The sequence below is a fragment of the Cynocephalus volans genome, chromosome 17 (assembly GCF_027409185.1).
Source record: "Cynocephalus volans isolate mCynVol1 chromosome 17, mCynVol1.pri, whole genome shotgun sequence".
Lineage (NCBI taxonomy): Eukaryota > Metazoa > Chordata > Mammalia > Dermoptera > Cynocephalidae > Cynocephalus > Cynocephalus volans.
The window spans coordinates 26,104,658-26,125,918 of record NC_084476.1 but is presented as its reverse complement, the minus strand read 5'-3'; the positions used below and the strand labels follow the sequence as shown (position 1 = coordinate 26,125,918).

The 21,261-nt window shown below is 36.9% G+C and overlaps 1 protein-coding gene across 1 annotated transcript in view; it reads right to left on the bottom strand.

Moving 5' to 3' along the window:
* SVEP1 (sushi, von Willebrand factor type A, EGF and pentraxin domain containing 1) overlaps positions 1-21,261 on the bottom strand; it is a 193,643-nt gene that overhangs the window by 161,236 nt on the left and 11,146 nt on the right. The window contains exons 2-3 of the mRNA XM_063081889.1: positions 6,614-6,869; positions 3,239-3,415 (exon numbers count right to left, since the gene is read on the bottom strand). Of these exons, the coding sequence (XP_062937959.1) occupies positions 3,239-3,415; positions 6,614-6,869 (433 nt within the window). The remainder of the gene's footprint in view (positions 1-3,238; positions 3,416-6,613; positions 6,870-21,261) is intronic.

Genomic DNA, 21,261 nt, shown 5'->3' with positions numbered 1-21,261 from the left:
CTCTCTATATTTACATATATAGATATGTGTGTATATATATATAAATATATAAAACTCTACCATTATTAAGCCCATTTTACAGAAGAAACTAAGAATCAGAAGAAATTAAGTTGCCCAAAACCACATAGTTTGCAATTGGCAGAGGTTGAATTTAAGCCAGATCTTTCTGGGGTTTTTTTAAACATTTTGAGCACAGTTCAATGTTTATGTTCTCTGAAAAGCAATGTATACAAGTTATTTTCAAAAGTGGAAAAAATGGAAAAAATAAGTGGTGTGATATCTTGGAAATAACATAGGACTTCGAAAAAAATGTCCCGGGTCTGTCCCCAGGTTCTGCTGAAGGCCGGATATGTCCTCTTGTGCAAACTACTCATCTTTCCTGAGACCTCAATTTCCTGTTGCAGAATGTGGAATTCAGAGCAGAGAATCTCTAAGGTTCCTTCAGGCTCTAAAAAGGAATGATTTACTACTGAAAGGCATTGTTTTTACAATGATGACAAATACTCACAATTCCAACTATTCTGAATGAAAGTTAACATCCTCTTCCTAAGTAATAAAAAAACTATGGTCTAGTCATCCTTCAGATCTTAGCTTAGAGCTTACTTTAACCTTCCCCGGAGTTTGTTCCTCATACCACAGGAATTTTTTTATTTAATAGCACATATCACAGTTTTCAATTGCAAATTGGTTTGTGTGGCCAGATTGTAAGTTCCAAGAAGGTAGTGGCCAGGTCTATCAGTTCACCATTGAATCCCTGCCTAGTGCCTGGCATGGCAGGGCACAGCGTGGAGAAGATGCTCAAGAACACTTGTTGACCAAATGGAATTTAAAAGGGGCTCATTGAATCCAGGTTTTCAGTACTGTACGACTTAGAGGTAATATTTCTTTCTGCCTTTCAGAAGGAAGAGTCTGGTAATGGGTCTTTCCTGTCATAGGAAGGATATAATTTATTTATTTATCTTAGCTCCTAGTTTGCCAGAGAAACCAGTGATGAGTGATGCCTCTTGCAACTATGCAAAGTATCAGTGTCCATCTTGGAGTTCTAGTGTCACTTTCCCTACTCTTAGAAACAAACACTGAAGATGACAATATGCACATTTACATCGATGCAACCATATCTAATTTAAATCTTGTGTGGAAGACAGTATTAAGCTGAGGCTTACTACTTTGAGAGAGGGGATGGATAAACTAATCTTTTTGTGCTTGGTGTTCTTGGCTAGAACCAGGAGCAGAAGTGCTCCAATCCTTTCCACTGAGGCTCTAATGACAGCCTCCTCCCCTGCCCCAACCTCATACATGTTATGGACTGCTGTGCCTGTCAGAGCCTGGAATGTACAACTGGCAGCAGCCAAAGCTACTTGGGCAACCAGGGGCCATGGGTTTGTGAACTGGCCTCTCTCTTCCTGGGGCGTATCCCTTGGGGATGCAAGATGATAGGGCCCTGGAGCAGTGGAGGCTGTGTCACAGAGTGACTGAGGCAGCCACACAGCAGTGGCTCGTTGGCGGGGAGTAGTTCAGTCTAGGACCACACAAAAAGCAGACATGCTGACTACAGCATCAAGCAAAGAAAATGAGCTCTCTGCCTGTTTGGTGGGCTAGGACGGGAGGAGGGAGGGAGGGGGTGTCGGGGAGAGTGTGCCAAGCTGGGCTTGTGATGAGAGTGTGGGAAGACTCAAGGGGAGGGAAAGACAAGGGGAGGCACTTTGCCAACTCAGAGGCCGTTGGGCTGATTTCCCCCCTCTCTCTCTTTTTCTGCTTAAGTGAGAAATCCTGCTGGACAGGGTGGGAGCAGGGCCAAGAAAGCAGTGATTCTGCTGGATGTGTATGGATGGTCGGACGCAGGAAGGACGTGTCTGCCAGCTGGGATCAGGGCCAGGGGAAATGAAGGGAACGGAGATGAGGGGCCACAAGAATAAAAGAAAGTAAGAGAATCACACAAGAGGAAATGCCCCACTATGAGAAGGAGAGAAGAAAGGAGAAGAGAGTAAACATGTCAGATAGATGGGGGGGAATCACATTTCTTTTTTTTTTTTTTTTTTTTTTTTTTTTGTCGTTTTTTCCTGACCGGCACTCAGCCAGTGAGTGCACCGGTCAGTCCTATATAGGATCCGAACCCGCGGCGGGAGGGTCGCCGCGCTCCCAGCGCAGCACTCTACCAGGTGCGCCACGGGCTCGGCCCTGGGGAATCACATTTCTGCATTGCAGATCGTGTCTCTCTAGGAAATGCCAGAATAAAATAACGTTCGTATGAAACAAGCAATGAACAACCACATGGTACAGACTCAAGAAAACCTACTTCCCCTAAATTTTCCTTGTGGATGTTAATTGCCATGGGAATACAGTTTTCCAAAACAACAAATCATGAAAGAATTGTAAGCTATAAAAAAAAAAAAAAAGTTGCTTTTTAGGTAAAAACAGAACAAACAAAATGCTATCCAACACAGAAAAACCACATACTATTTCTAAATATTAGATATTTCCTAGAATATAATGTAGAGCACAAGAATCCTGAATTGCTCCTTTTGCCTCTTTAATAAAACATAAAAATAGAAAGGTCTTGTAAGAAAATCTAGAGAAGGTAAAATTACAAATGTCGATGAATCAAATTCCATTTTGAAGTGATGATGCTTTCAGAACTTTTTATTTTCCTTTTGTGGAGGCTCGTGAGGAGCTAAAAGACCATCAAGTGGACGTTGCATTCTTTTGTGAAAATCCCACAAGTCACATGTGGCCTGGGGATTGGATTCACACTGGCTTTCATCTCATAGAGAGACCGAGGCATATTTTGGCCTAAGTGCCTAGAGTAGAGATTTGGTGATTTTATTAGATGAATCACAAATAAAATATACCAAATATTCCACCTTTCAGTTCTGAACCCAGGCTTCATGAGGCCTTGCAAGCTTTCATTCTTCCTCTGAGAACCCTGCCACCACCACCTGAGCAAGCCCAGGCTAGGCTGATGGAGGCCACACAGTTGTCCAAGACAAAGCCACTTTAGACCAGACTCCAGTCAGCTGGCTCCCAAACACATAAGAGAAGCCGACTGAGATGAGCACGGCAGCCTACCCCACTCCCAGCTGATCATAAATGCATGAGTGTGCACCAAAAGAGCTGCTCCACTGAGTCACAGACTCATGAGCAATAACAAACACTTATAGTTTTAAGCCATTGAGCTTTGGGATCATTTGTTACACAGCAACAGATAACTGATATAGTTACACACAAACTGGAGACTCACCTGTGCATTCATATTGTAGGCCTTTCCCGTAATACCCCTTTTCACAGATGCATTCAAATTGACCTGTGTGTGTCCCACATTTGCAGCTTGCCATTCGGTCACAACAGTCTTTTCCAGCTTCACAAAGATATGAGCAGTGGGACATATCCTCTTGAATAAAACTCCCAGAAGGTAGATCTACCAATAAAAAAAATGATTAACTGTTGAATGGTACATTCTCTAGTCATTAAAATTGGAGTGCAAGCTGGAGAAGATCTCTTTCCATATCCGTCTAATTCCCAACTGCCCCCTACTCCCACCCAAATATGCATGTGTGTTATTTGCACTACCACACTCTGGAAATTTGTTTCAGCCAGTTAAGTTATTTCAGTCTGGGACCTCATCATAAGTTCTTAAGGTCATGCAGGGTGAGGAAGAAATTAAGTACTTTAGCAAGGAATCTCCAGATGCCGCAGGAAGTAACACAGTCAGTTCTGTAGTTCATTTCTCTGGTTTCCAAATCAGCAGTGTTCTACTGCCTGTGTATGAGGTCAGACGGCAGGATTTCCAAAATCCTTGTTCAAATTAGAAATAAAACTACAATCTTGACCACTGCATAAGGATGTCGATTGTGACCTACTGACTTTGGAATAGATATCATCACTTTGGTAGTTACTTGATTAAAGTCTTAAAGAACAGCACCACCTAAGTTCAATAATAAAACCTGGATCTGGCTTATCTCTCAATTTTAAATAAATAAGTGAACACAGTTACATGATTAGAGACCATTCTGATTACTTGAGCCACGCTCTGAGGTGAGGCATGCTGAAAATTCAGCAACTCAGGGAGAGCTGTTCAGAAAGTGACTTCATAGGGCACGGTAGGATTGAATACAATAGAACCAGATTGGATGGCCTAGAATAGTGCAAATAATAAGTCAGTTCACTCTGTCAAAGAAGTTCAAAAGTCTTAGCTTAAATTCCAGCTAGATCCATGATGTTAGGTCAAAATACAGTGATGGGCCCAGTGGGTGAGTTTCAGCAAGACACATGGGCTGTATTTGAATATCTGGGAAGGAGATTGGCGATGATCTCAATTATGGGACATCTGTCCCTGTGTATTAAGACCCTGAGCAATAGATAAGAGCAAAGTAAAGGGAAGACTCCAGCCTCCTGGGGAAGAGACCAGCACAACCAGGCACCCTATTAAAGCTTCAACCAATAGACAGTGGTGTGGGTAAAAGGTCTGCAACACAGGCCTCTAGGACTTAGCTCTGAGACATTGGGCAAAATGCTTATTGGAAGTAGAGCAACTTAGGAAGCAAGAAAAACCTAGCTGTAAAGACTGATGCACTAACATTCAGGTCTGGGAGAGAGTTAAGTGGAGCAGTTACATATATGGAAAGCTATTATTCTGTAACCTGTGTCAGCTGAGACTGGCCAGAAACATGGACAGTCTTGAGATCTAAAGTGGATCCATCTACATTGAAAGTATTTCAGAGAACATAGAGGCAGGAGAAATGAGCCTCATTTCCTTTGATCTGATCATTTCTTTCCAGTAAAAACAGGGTTTCTTCTTACCAAACTTGGAAACTCAACCAAAGTATTACAAATTCTAGACATTAGTTTAGTGTAATAGATGCGGTACCCTCCAAAATCCTGTTGCATTATAGTAACCAAGATCCTTTCCCTGAAGACTGTCCCACTTAGTTTCTGAACCAACTCACAATAGGGCAGAAGGCCCCAGTCCTACAAGACAAAGGGATGTTAAGATTGGAAATTCTTCTACAACACGGCTAATAACACCCATAACATCATAATCCCATCTAGTAACGCCCACTATCCTCAATTGCAACCACTCTGTTTCCCCACTGAACACATCACTTGCCAGGAGAAAAGGACAAAATAAGGTGGTCACAGTTACTGAACTTCTAGACACTACATTGGTACTTGGTGAAGTTTAAATATTTTATTTATTTCTCATAAAAAAATCTAGGTGGATCATATTGTAACAGTCCTTTTTTGGAAGGAAAGGAAACTGAAGCTCGTGGTCATTAAATAAATTGATGAAGATAATAATAAATAATATTAATAATTAACAAATATTAATATTAATAAATAGTAAAGCAGACAGTTATTGAGAGATTAGTATAATAAACCATTCATAACTTTCTAATCACTTTAAATGTACTAACCCATTTAATCCTTATGACAATACTATGAAGTAGGTATTACTCTCATTCCCTGTTCTATTAACAAGAAACCTCAGGAGTGAAAAAAATAAATAATTTGTTTAAAAACACTTGGCTAGTAGTAACAAACCTGGGATTCAAATCCAGGCATTTTGGATTTTTAAGGCTTAGTTCTTAAAAACTACACTTTATTAAGCTGCAGGCCCAGCATTAAATCTAAACTGTTTTACTCCCCAAACCTATTTTCTTGTTGATTCTACACCCTGCCTTAAGTCCTTGCCTATTTCACTGAGATCCTAACCTCCAATGACTTTTGCCAGCATCATCCTTCAGAGAGCTAAATCCTTTCTGCTGTATCCACAGCTACAGCATGATATCCTGCTCTAAACTTTTCTCCTGGAGCTAAAGTTGGGTTAACCCACTTACTATGGGAGCTTGTGTTACCATGATTTCCCCCTGAAATGCAATCTTTCATAGGGACACCTGTAAGGATCAAGCCTAATTTGCCACACCGCTTTGGTCTGAGGCTAGATCTCCCATGATCTCCTCCCAGTTTGTGTTTTCTTCTCCTGGCTCCCCAAAATTCATGTCCATATTATAGCAGGAAGTTCATCGAACATAAATTATACAATTAAACATCCTTGTAAAAGAACTTGTACAAAGAACTCTAATGAATGCACTTTTCTTCGCTTTTAGGGTTAATGCTCTTAAGCATATACATAAGCATACCTATCTTCAAATTGCCAGGTCAAGAAGTATGTGTTGAGTATTTATTGTCCCTATAACTTCACGTGTATTTCTGCAAACATTCTGGTGAGATTCACTGTGCATGTCTCTGAATGTTTACTTTATCTGTTCAGAAAATTGTAAGGAGATCTAAGTCAAGGCTTCCCACTCTGTGTGTGGCCTCCAAACACACCTTAATTCTTTCCATTAATTCTAACAGTTCTAGGTGGCAGCACATGGATATTTTAGTGAAAATATATCACAGCTTTAAGAAACAAAACAAATACTCTTGTTGCAAGGTCAGAATGTCATCTCTATGAAGTTCAGCACTTCTCATGATACCCAAAGGACACATGGGCATCCTGCTCAGCAAGGACCTTATAAAAGTTCGATGTTACCCCCCTAGTGGGTTTTGGGCAGTGAGAGAGAAGGAACCCCCATTTAAAATTACCTTTGTTATGCTATTAGATTTCCATTACCTTCATGCAATGCCCGACGAGCTAACGCCTCAAATTCCTCAAAACTGTGGAGCAGGTAACAGTGCTCCTCCTTTGGGGTGGAAGCCATGTCATTCAGTTCTCGAATATTTCCTTGCCATATGCCAAAAGTGAAGATCTCCACTCCAAAGTCTCGCAGTAATGTTGCGATTGGTCTAGGATCTCCCCCATTGGAATATCCATCAGTAATGAGAAATATAACTTTTGTTGCATTTTCTCTAGAATGACGAAGAATTTGCTGTAACGAAATAGGAAAGTGAATATGAGTTTGTATTGTGTGGACTGCTATGTGCTTCCCTTCTCATGCGAGGTAGAACTTGTGAAGATCATTAGCATCTCACAGGAGTAGGAATGGAAGCACTGAACAGTGAGAGTAAAACAGAAATAAGCACAGAGTAGACCCTGCAATGGTCTTCTCAGAGAACCACAAGAAACCTCAAAAGCATTTAAAATGTTTTATCATCATCATCACATCATCATCATCATCATCATCATCACCATGAACCTTGCTAACGAAGAGCAACAAATGTTTATGGAGCAGATTTTTAAAGTAATATTATCACTTATTGTTAAACTATTTTTTGTTAATTCCCAGGCTCTCAAAATATGAACCAAGTCTGAGTTATATGTGTTTACTTCCAAGCATATCTATCTATCCATCTATCTCTATTTACCTATCTACCAATTCATCCATTCATCAAAACCACTGCATGATCATACACAAAAAGCCTAATTGGAAGAAAACTTAATAGACTATGTCTTTTCGGGGGTTATTAAACACTGACCTGCTTCCTGCATTTGTTTTTCCACTGCTCCTCCAAAAATGTAGAATTGTTTCAAAACTTCATCTTTTTTTGGACCACCCAGTATTAGCACAAAATCAGCTGGTTTTGGTGGTGTCCTATCTTCATGAGAAAATATTGATTCACTAAATCTAACACTTAGGCTTTATTATTTTAGGACAAGTGAATTCTGTTTTACCACGGTATATGCTATTCCTTCTCTATAGAATGGTATATGCTAGTCCTTCTTTATGGATAGAAGAAGCAAATGAAACCTTTAAAAAAGGCTTTCTATTTGTTGTTATTGATGCTTTGTAATATCAAACTATAAAGGCACGAGAACTCCAGTGGTGAATCTGGGACTGTAATTCAATTTTTTTGTTGCAGCTTTTCATTAGAAATGGATTGAAAAGGTAAAGAATTGACAGGGCATATTTTCTGGCAAGTTTTTAGAAGGAATTCTAAAATTAGGCAATAACTCAAGAAACACTGCATGTTTGTCAGAAGGTATTGTATATCATGTGTTGTTAAAGTTTAGAGGAGATATTATGATTCAAAAATATGTTTGACTCAATTCACTTTAGGAGGCAGACTCACTGTAAGTTCCAGTTTCTCTCAGATTTTAAGATTCATGTCAGTAGAAAGCAATCCCCATTAGTATATAATCAATGGACATTGATTATAATTCAATGATTCTTACCTAAATTGTTTTAGTGTTTGTAAACTAAAGCTAATGCTGTTAAAGCTGAATTTAAAGAAAATTAAAGTAAAGAAAATTAAATTAAACGTCTGGAAAGCCAGCAGTTTGAAAAGAAGTATTCAAACACTTCACCCCACTCCTTCTCAAAAACCAAAGGAGATAAAGGAAAACAGCCCAGAGGCCATGCTGAAGACAGGCACAGCAGGCAGATTGTGTGACAGTGACATGTGAGATGTTGACAGACATTCCCCAAATAAACACACCGAGGGGCCCAATCAACAGTCTCAAAATTATTGGCTCTTAACACTTAAAAAGCTGCTGTCTTGGTAAATGACAGGAAGATTTGGGACAAATGCTTAGTAAGTGTTAGATTTTTCCATATTCCAGATAATAAAGGAAACTCTGAGGAGAGGAAGAGAGAGAGTTAGAGGAGAGAAGAGATGTCAGATGTTGCTGTGAGGCCCTGAACCCTCCACCAATCTCTCCACACTCCCAACTCAGTCTCAGAAGAGACGAGTGACAAACATCCCTTTAGGTATAGGGATCCACGGGTCGTCACTCCATTTTGACATTTGGGGTGACATAGGACAATAGAGTATAGCAACATGGGTGTTAAAGGAGAGAGGACATGATAAATACTCTATACTGCCAGACAGGCATAGCGGAGACAGTCAATACAATAGGAAGACTCCTGAAGGAGTCTTGCAACAGTAAGGCCATGGCGGTGGGTGACACCATGGACCATGCAAGCCAATACCAGATAGAGATGTATCTCTCAGGCAATATTGATATAAAGAGATCCTGGGAGCCTTAGGAGATAGCTGCATCAAGGGTGACAAAACTAACCAACAGACATATGATGACCAGCAATGACCAGTCATGACCACCGATGAGATAATTGTACATCTGAAAAGATGGAAGTGTAGGCACAGCAGTGAACGTCCCCTCCTTTGCTGCAGCTTGGCATAAACTTAGACTCAACTACAGGGAGGAAGGGAAGAGGAAAAATTCCTGAATGTGACTCAATATTCAAAAGTGAAGTGCTTGACTTCTGATTTTGAGTTTGTTTGGAAGTACCTAGATGGAGCTTTCTGTCTTCAGGTCGCAAAATGTAAATTCCATTTAGGATTAGAAAAATAGAGAATTATTTTTTTTAAAAAAATCTTAATCAGCAGATAGTGAAATATTTTATATCTTTTACATGCACAGTTTCTCTTCCTAATGGAACCTTGTGTATCTTGGAAAGCAAGTAGAGAAAATCTTCTGGAGCCCTGCCACCCCCACCTACTTAGAGGGAGAGGCAAAGGCTAGACATAAAGACCAGGGATGGGAGAGAAGGAAGTTGCTTTATCTAACCCCTTTGCAACACAGTTCAAAGTCATTCAGTGGTGACAGGCCCAGCATTTCAAGGGCAAGGACAGCTTCAAACAGAAGCCAATCCTCTTCCCAAATGTAACTTCCTTGAAGGCAGGTATTTTTTAAATTCCTCAAAACCCAGAGTCTAGACCAGTGCTTGGCAAACAACACATACTCAATAAATATTTGTCCATAAAGAGTGGCCTATATTGCAGCAATTCTTTCAGTTGCTCATGCAAAAACCCTGAGTTCATCCTTATGTCCTGTCTCTTCCTATATCTTGCTTTACAAAGTTTCCCCAACTCAAGCCTATGAAAACATTCTCTTCTACTTTTCTCGAATGCTTTTATTTTTTAAAATTCTTTAATTCAGATAGATTTTCTTTTTTTTTTGTCTTTGATGTGAGGTGGAGACTACCTTCACTTTTATTTAACTAGTTAAACAGTTTTCCCAAGACCGTTTACTGATTGATCTGTACTTTACCCAGTTACAGTCTTTCTATTTTGTATTATTGATCTGCTTTCCTGTTCTTGGCCAATGCCTTGCTCTTCCAGCTGATACAGGTTTATAGTATTTTTTTCATATCTGGTAAGTAAATTTTACCATCTTTCTTCTTCTTTTTTTAAAATGTTTGTGGTTAGCCTTGAAAATTTTGTTTTCCAGTTGAGCTTGAGAGTAAGCTTATGAAATTCTTCATTAAAATGTTTTTATCTAATCATTTGATCCAGTAATCCCACTTCTAGGAACCTGTACCAAAGCTATACCGGCACGCCCACACGAAAAGACAGAATTAAGGGCCAGCTCTAGAATAAATGAGCATCTCTAACGCCCCTACTGTATACTCCAAATATCCATTACCCACTAAAAAGAACCAGGAATTCTTGACGAAATAGCTGACTTCAGGTCTAGGGCAGGAAATATACAACATGGACTTAAAATATCCTGTCATGACAGAAAACAAAGAAGCTGTTAAAGACTACTAGGGTCATGCCAAAGAGATCCTACAAAGGCTTCTTCTGGCCAAATAAAGGGCAATTTGAGTATCAATAAAAATAATATTTGGAATGGATTTAAATGCATCAAGTATTTTATATATATATATATACTTAAATGTGTGTGCATATACCTATGTGCGTGTGTGTGTGTGTGTGTGTGTGTGCGCGCGTGTGTGTATATGTATTTATATTTCCGGTTAGTACACATTCCAGGAGAAAAATCCTATCAACATAAACAATAATTGGAATGGGCTGAAACACACACATACACTTTTTTTTTTCATTCAGTACCACCTCTGGGAGAAAGTCCAATTGTCTGCTAAGAATGACATGAAATAAGACATTATTTGTCTTTAAAATTATACTTTCCATATTCAAACGGTAACTCCTAGTTCTAGTACTCCAAGTTATGGCAAGTTGTGTTTACATCATACTCACTCTTTACTAGATAATAAACTCTCTGTTTTTCTGAACTGTTCCACTCTGAAGTCTTAATCTAACCTCCATGGACACTTCTCTCTGTGCTCATTTTGGTAACTATCTCTTCTACAAGGTCATGGCAGGTAACAGTAAAAAAATGAGAATTTCAATGGAAAAGAGAAGAAAGAAGAAAAAAATCATCTTTTTCATCATGATGTTCTTGGTAGTGCCTGGCACAGAGTATGTGCTCATAAGTAATTATTCAATGAATGAATCAATGAATGAATGAAGTGGATAAACTCTAGGATACTCTGGAGAGAGTTCCTTGAGTAAGTTGGTTCCTGAGTGAGTAGCAGGAATGTGCACATGTGTTCATGTGTGTACTATGTTTTGTATAGTTTCACACCAAAAAAATAGATAAGGTTTTCATTTTGTGCATTTACTGTCCTTCTGAAACAAACAAATGCAGTCTTCTAGTATTAATCTTAGCTCATGTCAATAATATTCCTTGACATCCAGGCCAGTTTAGGATACAGTGGAGATTTCTTGCTGTACTACTCATTACACACAAAACACTTTGAGCTGGAGTTCTTTTTTTCTTTTCTTCTTGCAGAAAACTGGTGAGTATTTACAGGAACCATTACATCTGTTGGCAAGACAATATATTAAGCTTAAAATAGCCAGAAGAATAGCAGGACTAGTAGTCCAAGCAAAGAATTACACAAGATCTGGGTTTGGAATGCACTTTAAAGACAGATGAGGGGTGGATGATTTACTGAAAATAATTTACCTCCCCCCCAACCAATCTTTGTGCTTCATCATCCTTGAATAAAGACATAATTCAATAAAAACATTTTTCATACCACAGATTTAAGAAGTAAATAGATCTGTGGTAATGTTTGTGGAATGTGGTAGAAGCCTGGCACTTAATCCTCTTTTTTTAGTGTTCCTGAAATAGTTCACATCATTTGCTACCCTTTGTGAGACATTTAAGAAAGAATTTTTTGGTCCAGAATATTGAATGAGGCAAATCCTTTGCTGCCAAAGAAAAACTCAACATGAACTTCTTATGGCAAAAGGTTATCACCATCTGTATTGTATCAAGCCTCTGATTAGCTTGTATAAATATCTGGCAGGAAAGTAAGCTTCCCCTGTCCAGCAATAGTCATTAGAATGATAAAAATGCAGGGTTGTGTAACACTGTTCTAACACCCGAGATCCATCACCATTACACAAGACGGCACCCCCGACCCCCATCCCAAGTCAGACCACAAGAGAACTGTTTTGAAAAATTGTCTTAGGGGGGAAAAAAAAAAGAGGTCACAACAAATCTGGCATGGGGACAATATTTGTTCTTGAGTTCCATTACTTAAACTACATGCAGACATAATACCAAGTGCAACACAACCTTAGCTGCAGTTACCCATTGTGACCGGCCTTGACTGAGGATACTAACTAGAGAGGCTAAGAAGTCGTCTTTTAAACAATTTGATACTGTGATCTCATACCTATTGTGACTACATCAGAGCTATTCTCCTTCCAGGAGCAGAAAATTAGTAAATTATGTCAGTGTTTCAACTTGTTTTCCACATAAATGTTTTCCTTGTAGGAAACATTAAGTACAAACAAGCCACCATAAGCTACTTATAATACTTTCCTCACCAATCAAATTCTAAAATTTCACCAAACTTCATCTGTTATATAGTTAATATTTTAAATTTAAATACTCACATATTCTTTACTTCAAAGGATGTTTATTGTTTTATATTTTTGAATATTATTTGCGGGAAAAGAAATTATTCTTTTGGTTCATTATTTTTTGGCAGGCGAGAATTCTACCACTGAACCACCAATGCTTGGTTCATTATTTTTTGGACTTCATACATTCTAGTCATTTTTCATTTTTGTTTCATCATAATTCCTTCTGAATTAGGTAGAAGAGTCTCAAGCTTTTCTTCCATATCACTGTTTTTGTTTTATGCAGAGTTATTTTCTACCCCTCTACTTATAATTAAGAATTACTCCTGGCATCGTGTTTTATTTTTGTTGTTACAATATTTCTTTATCTTACACAATTCTCTATTTCTTCAGCTTCTTAGCTAGTTTTGTTTTAGTTTCATCCTGTTGTTATCCCCTCATTTCTCATCTCCATTATCATGTTTTATTTATTTATGTTAAGTGCACGTAACAAATGCTTTCCCAGATTTAGTTTTGTTTTTCATAGTGTATTCTTATACTTATCTATCTCTTACATTCGATCTTTACTTTATTTAGCAGATAACATTCAAAGAAGCCAGATACAGTGGTGGGTTTTTCCCCTCCTTTTTCCTCACTCACTAATGAAGTATATCCAGTCATAGTGTTTGCAACAAACAGTAAACCACTGGGTAAAATGAGTGTTGGAATGCATGCCTATAAAATTTGCTATCTATTATTATTATTAATTTTTATTAAAACAAACTGATAACCTATCCAAGTGATTGGAGAAGAGGGTTAAAAATAAGCTGTACACTATGTCTGTTTAAAAACAGAGGGCTTAGATGAGTACTGTCCGGTAGAAACCTCTGGATGACTGACATGTTACCTGTTCTGTTACAGTAGCCACTTGCCACATGTGGCTCTTGAGCACTAAAGGAGGCTACTGCAACTGATGAACTGAATTAATAATTTTATTTAATTAATTTAAATTTAAATAGACACATGTTGGCAAGGGGCTACAATATTGGACAGTAAAGGTCAAGAAAGATATATCCTCATCGCAGGATGAAAAACATACAAAAAGTCTAGAGCAGGCCTATAAAAATATTCTGTAAGTTCAAGAAATGCAGAATCAACTTGAGGATTTAGAAGAGTACATAATTTAATACTGAAATAAGATGAAAATAAGCATAATAGAATGGTGTTTATATTATTAGGATTTAGAAAGTCAAAGTCTCTATAAAAACAAGAGCTAAAAGTCAATGAAAGAGAACAGGCAAAGATGAAAAGAGAGGTGTGTAGGAGGAGAGTGATTTGATAAGAAAACAATGCAAGGAAACTCAAAATAAAATGAAAGACTCAGAAATCCACATTGTTCATAGTGATATAAAATGTCAGAAATCCAAACTGATAAATTTTCGTACAAAATTTAGCATAGAAAGCTTCTGACTAATCTCATTTACAAACATAGCCACAAAATTCCAAATAAATACTACCAAACTGAACTCAAACAATATCAATATTCAATATTATGTTGCTCTAATGCAACATAATCATTGTCCCAATTAAAAGACAATAATAACTCAAAATGCTAAGAGGCATTCGATAAAATTAACTTCTGCTTTTTTATGAATAAAAAATTAGGAATAAAAATATACATCATTAATATCATAGATGATCTCAAAACAACAATGGAAACCATCCTGAACTGCAGAAAAACAGCAGATTTCCCAATTAGATAAGGAAGAAGTCATCAATTCTATGTATTTTCACTATTATTTAAAATCCTTTTGAAATTTCCAGCCGAAGTGATAAGGCACAAACCATAGAAAGTACTGCACTTCTTAAGGCTCTGTTTCTTAAAAAAATCAAAATTAGAAAGCAAGAAACCAACAAGAAATTATATGGATGGTGCTTATCAAACATATTATTAATGTCCTTAAAATATAAAGAAAACTTTGTAGATCTCTAAGGGAAAAGAAAGAGAAAAATAACAGAAACATAGCTGAGTGTTTGAACCAAACAAAACAAAGACAAAAAGAAAAAAGAAAAAAAGAAATTCTACTTGTTAGAAAATACAAAAAATGTTTAACTTCACTAATACCATAATCATGTACCATGTGTGCTAAATAATAGTAACACTTTTTTTTTTAACTTCTCAAATGGTCAAGTTTTTAAAAAAGTTTCAAAATTGTAAAATATGTGGGGAAACAGATATAGTACTTCTGTTGGGAATACACTTGGACTGGTCATATTTGAAGTACAGTTTTACAACATGATCCATTCCTTAAAAATTTCACACAATGTGAACTTAAATCCTACAACTAAGTATATCTTACGGAAGTAACCACACAAAAATGACAAAAAGGATGTATATGCCCGAATGATTTGCAATAATAAAAAATTGGAAACAATATAAAATTCCAACATAAGGATACTAGTGAAATAAATTATAGGGCAATCATGTAATATCATTACAATGTTATTGTTAAATAATATTAATTAAGAAGTAGGCAACCAAGCAGGTTGATTTTATTACATATATGTACATTACATTTGTGTGCATGTATATGAGAATGTACTGTTTGTGTATATGTATGTATGCATATGATTGACAGAATGTACATCAAAAAGTTGACCATCTCCTATTAGTATGTATTTAGAGGGTATTTACTTCTATTTTGTAGTTTTATATCATTCCAAATGTTCTCTTTTTCCTTTCCTCTATCCCTTCCCTGGAGAAAGCCATGTGAACCCCCAACTTTGATTTTCACCTATAGACTAATGGCTCCTAAACCTATGTCACATTAAACTCTTAAACTCCCATTGTGAAGTTCCAATGACCCAGTGGACACCTCTGCCTGAGTGCACCATTAGGCCTCTCAGACTCACCCTCTTCTCTACATGCACAAATAAGGGTTCTCTCTTCCTGTTTTCAAGAGATATTAAATGTGGCATCCTAATCCACCCCATCCTCCAAGTCGGAAATGTAGAAGTAATCTAAGATGTCATCTTTCCAATCTACCATATTTAGTAACCATCCTGACCTGTACATTTCACCTCTGAGTTAACTACCTACCTTACAATCTTATTGCCCCAGCCTTGGTTCAGCTACTTAAGTCTAGATTCTTTAAAAAACAAGTGTTGTTTTAAGCATCTCTTGCTGAAGCTGCTCTTCTTTCAGATCCATTTTCTGATGTGCCTTCAAAGTTATCTTTCTGAAATACTGATCCGATCATGTTTCTAAACTTCCCATATTTTTCCTTTTGTCAACAAAATAAAGTCTAAACTTCCTTACATATCCTTTTACCATCTAGTCCTCAGTAACACTTCCAGCCACATCCCTTACCACACCCCTTTCTCCTATCTACTTCCCCAACCTACCTCTTGCACTCTATTCTGGCTACACCAGTCTGTTTGTGGGTTTTGGAATATACCATGCTTTCTTGATGTTTGCTCTGCCTAGAAATTCTAACAACTCTTTCTCATCTCCCAGTATGTGCACCTCTGAATTTCACTGGTTCTTTAAAGTTTAGATCCAGGTTCATTTCCTCTTCGAAACTTTCCCAAATTCTTCTGCTGTGTATAAAACAAATCCATCTCAGTGTCTTTACTCACATTCCATCACATTGACCCCCTCATAATTATAACTAATGCTTATACATCTAGCTGTCTCCTAAGCTAGATTGCAAGGTACTCTATGGCAGGGATTGAATTGTCATCCTATTGATAGTAAAAAGTCACTATGAAATAAGTGAGTGAAAGAACAAACAAATGCCTTAATTTTTACTAGCTATGTGTCCAACAGGCAGAATAAACTAAGAAATTCTAGGCCAACAATTGTCATGACAGTAAATTATTTTCTGTAATCATGAAATGAAAACTCTTATAAATATTATATTTAAATGTATTTCATCAAATCCATATTGAGTCTCTAATGTATAGCAGGCACTGTGCTATGAATTTCTAACTGTGCTACGTGATGATGTAACAGAACCATTAACTAAAAACAAAAATAATGAATAAAACAATGACAAAAGTGTAACTGGAAAGAGTATTCTGCAGTGACTGAGCTTTCCTTATTTATATTGTAAGTTCAAATCAATCATATTTAGTATGTCTCATTTATTTTAAGTATTTACTCAGGCTTCACAGAATGAAATTCTAGAAAAAAAATTTTTTTTGGCCTAAGTAACATTTAGGCTATTTATTACAGTCTAGCCAAATCACAGAAGAAAAAGAGGGTCAAAGAAGAACTTAATTTCAGATTTATGGTCACAGAGTTTTTCCACCCACATACATGCTTTAGTTATTAAACTTGGACACAAATTATTTTGAAATGGACCCATAGGGACAGTACATCACATTGAAAAATGGTGTGCACAGGAGTTGATACATAGCAGACTTAATCCAGACTGTAAAAAACAACAGAACAAACACACAAAAGATCAAACAAATTTCAAATAATGCCGAATTCCACCATCCATTCTATAAACACACAGGGAATAAAAAAATCTGGATAGCAGAAGTAAAGCGAACAGAATCCAAATGAAAATGAGAGGATAAATGACATCGCTCTTAAACAACTTGCTAATTTACTATGAGATAAAAATCAAATTATTAATTAGTTATGAATATTTTTAATACTGTTATTAATAGCTTTATAAAATAATTTTAGTTGACATATTAAATGCCTATACAATATAACCAAGCAGCATTCAGTTCAAAAAATCAAGGTATTAGAGAATTTATTCGTGTGTCTCACACCAAGAGGTCAAAGGAGAGAGAAAGTAAGATAATCTCAAATGAAATATCATTTGGTATTTGGGCATCAGTTTCTGATTTTACAAATGAATTAGGCAAAGAACAGAGAGGTACTTACTTAATATGACAAAGAGAACTACTATAATCCAATGATCAAAATCATGCTTGAAGTGTCCTCATTAAATTCAAGAAGGTAAGAATGCCCCATCCCTTCCATGTGGGAATACTAGCCAATGTAATGAGGCAAGACATAGAAATTAGTGTAATAAAAATTAATCTTATTTTAGATAAAACAGAATCAAATTTAAAGGAAATATTGAGTTGAGACATGTTGAGAAATATTTAGGCACAAGAATAACTATTGTAATTGCAAAATTTTACAGTAACATCTGACCAATAAACAGGAGATTTAAAAATTCAATTGTAGTATATCTATATGATAAAATATACCTGAAAGGTAATTTTAGGAGAATTTATTGTATGGGAAAATATTCATTATGCAATTTAAAAAATAAAAATTATAAAGTATGCTTTTACTACGTATTACATATATGCACTCACATACGTAAAAAAGTGAGGGACAAAAACTGTAATTGTTAGAATATTTGCCTGCTTTATCTAAAATTATTAATGGGTCTATTCTTTCCACAATAAGGAAAAGAAGCAAATATTGGTTTTAGAAAAATACTTGCAATGGAAGTCAGTAAAGACTTTTGTTACCCTTGAATTAAAGGTATTTGTAGTTTTAAGATAAACATTTATGAAGGATGCCTTAACCACACTTGGTTGTCTATAAGGATTAAATATCCACTTAATTAGCTTAAATAAAGTGGGAGATTTACTGGCAGCATATAGAAATATCCCTTGCAACCCAAGAAAAGGGAGAAGAGCTAGGCTTCAAGAGGGCTTAGAACCAGGCACAAGCAGGCAAGTAGGAATTACGGTGGCTACTCCTTCCAGACTCCCGTTTGTTTCCTTCTGGAGTTATGCAGCATGTTGTCTCAGCTTCTCTTTGCACATCTTCCTCATTCACATCTCCTTATGTCGATGAGATTTCTATGGTTCTCTGTGCACGTTCTTAACTCTATGATCCCTATCTACTGGTTAAAAAAAAAAAAAAAAAAAACAACTACTTTCTCAGATCTCTTTGTGCCCTAATCCAAATTCTTAAGAAAAAGAATATAAATGATCCTTCTCAGTCCCTGGATTGCCACCCGCAATCCAAACAGAAAGGTACAATTCTCATGGATGGGCATAGTTCTCAGTGAAAATGGGTGTTGATTGACACAGACTACAAAAGATATGAGTTACAAAGAGAAAAAAAAAATTAATGCTATGCTTAGACTTATCCAGCAGAAAAATTGTTTTGGAAACTTATCAGGTCCAATCGTTCTTCTAAAAGAGCACCAAATACCAGGAAACATAGTGATTGGGAGAATTCAAGTGTAAACATAATGCTGAGAAGGCAGAAGAATGTTACTTATGATTCAAAGCCATTAGAAAAGAAATGATATCTTCTCACCAAATATTTTAATAGTAACATGTAGGAAAAGTTTAGCAGGTGCTTTGAATACATGAAAGACACAGAAAATCTGATCATTACATTACAAATATCTGGACTTTAGCAACAATCCAACTCTGGAACACTTCAAAAAGCCAAAAGTATTTCAAATTAAATCTACAGATACATGGAGGATTCAAAGAATTGGATATGGAAAGGAGATTTTAAGTCATGAATTTACTGTGTATTTTATTTGTTATATTTACCCTAAATTTGTCAAAAGACACATATCATTTGTGACATTTATTAACATTCCAAATAAATGACATTTGGAAGTTTTTTTATTTCTTCTTTCCCTCTTCTTTTGTGTGTTTGTTTGTGTGAATGACCACATCAATTAACGATTACGGAGCAAAATCTTCTGTGTTTCATATCTTACAAAAATAAAATGAAAATCCAAATGAGTTTTATTCAAGAACTAGAAGATTCATTTTACGTATTTAAATGATCAGTCAGTGACGATAGCAATATTTACATACACCGCCACTCAAATGTTTTGACTTTTAAAATTATTTTGAGTAAAATATAGTCTGGTGGATTAAACCATTCTTATAATTTAGTTACATGCTTCCTCTTATAATAGTGATGGTGTTCTTTAAATATGAATTGGATATAGACATGAATCTAGTTCATTACCTACAGTACTTGAAGAAAGATTTCTCTAGTCATTGATGATCATAGAACTGATTGCTAAAGCAAGATTTTGTTTTGTTTTGCTTACCTGAAGAAACTACTAAAATAGTCAAAAGAATTGTTGACATTTTTGGAGCAGTTAAAGGGCAGTACTGACAGGGATATGGAGAGGAGACATCAATTCAAAACCTCAGAGCCTGCAGATTCCCTCCGAACTCACCTTCTCTCCAGAGGTGCTATGGGTTTTTTTTCCCTTGACTGATTTTAGGGGGAAAAAAAGAGAGAGATGCACACTAGTCTGAGATATTGCTCAAAGGTTTGTGTTGCTTCCATGGGAAAGTGACCTGAAGGATTAACTTGCTAAAATTCTTCTATCACTTAAAAATTTAAGGATCCACTGAGTATTCCTTTGAGAAATCATAACTATCCTTGTTTTAGTTATTCGTAACAGAAAATAAATCAGAGAAACACAATACTATCCTCGACACACTAAAATTAAATATACTAAACATATATCTTTTCAAGAACTCTAAAGTTACAATGAATATACTTTTCTAGGTCCTGTAGGAGATACTAATGTGATCTCTGTTCTTAACAAGCAGAAGGAAGATAACAAGAGCTACTGAAGAGCAAATAACCATGTTTTCCTACAATTTCCTGATTCAATAATATATTTCCTTACAGTATTTTCCAACATTTTGGGAAAGTATCAAATAGATGAATACAAATTACTCTGCAAAATTCCTGAAATGAGTTATACTGCCATGACTTTAGCCACCTTTGCCTACTAAATTCTGATACTGGGTTTTGTGTGTTGAAACTGTAGGAGAAAAAGGACAGTTGAAAGAGAAAAAGTGAAAGGAATTTTCTTTTTAAAGTCATTGCCTATTCCTGTGTTGGTGGACAATCAAATCCTGACCCACGTGAAAGTTCTTTGGGGAAGTCTCCATTTTTTCTCAGATCCCACATCCAGTAGTACACTCAGTAACTTGCTGCTGGAGTGGTCTTGCTTGGTGGGAAATTACGTGACTCAAATCAGGCTATTTTCCATGGCTCTCCTTTACCCGTAGAAAAGTCCACATCGTTGCTTTGCCAAATGCTGATAGCTCAGCTGTTCTCTTAGCCTCCCTTTCTACCTGTGACAACAGAACCTGTTGATGTCCCCACCCATATGCCAGACGTTCCATGCCAGCAACAGCATCTTTTTGCCTGAGGGCTTTCTTGGGTGCCTGGGGACCACTCCGCCTGCTTTCAGTGAGCGTGGGAGTGACAGAGAATCAATGCTCTCCAGGGAGAAACCCCCAACAGTGACAGATGTGAGGTGGTCTGTAAATACCTGAGGTCCCTCACTCTTTTCAGTTGATACTTCTAAGGCTTAAATTTGACACTGGCTCCCAGTGTTCTTCAGTGGAATGAAGCACCAATTACTTTGTCATGTCATTGTTGGCTGCCTTCCCTTCCTTATCTCACTTCCCCACTCTCCAGTCAGTATTTACTAGGACCACCTCACTTTCTACATTCTAATGCTTAGTTCAGGTCGTGCTTCTGGTAGAACCCAACTGAGACATTGGCTACATCTCTAGCTTGCTTCTTTGCCAGTAAATAGGCAAATGGACAAATCAAGTCTTCTGCCTAGGTAAATTTCCAACCAGTATAGACAACGCTGGTCTCCCCTTTGCTCAGCTGCTGGAAGGGAAACTCCTAAGGGGCAGGAGAGAATT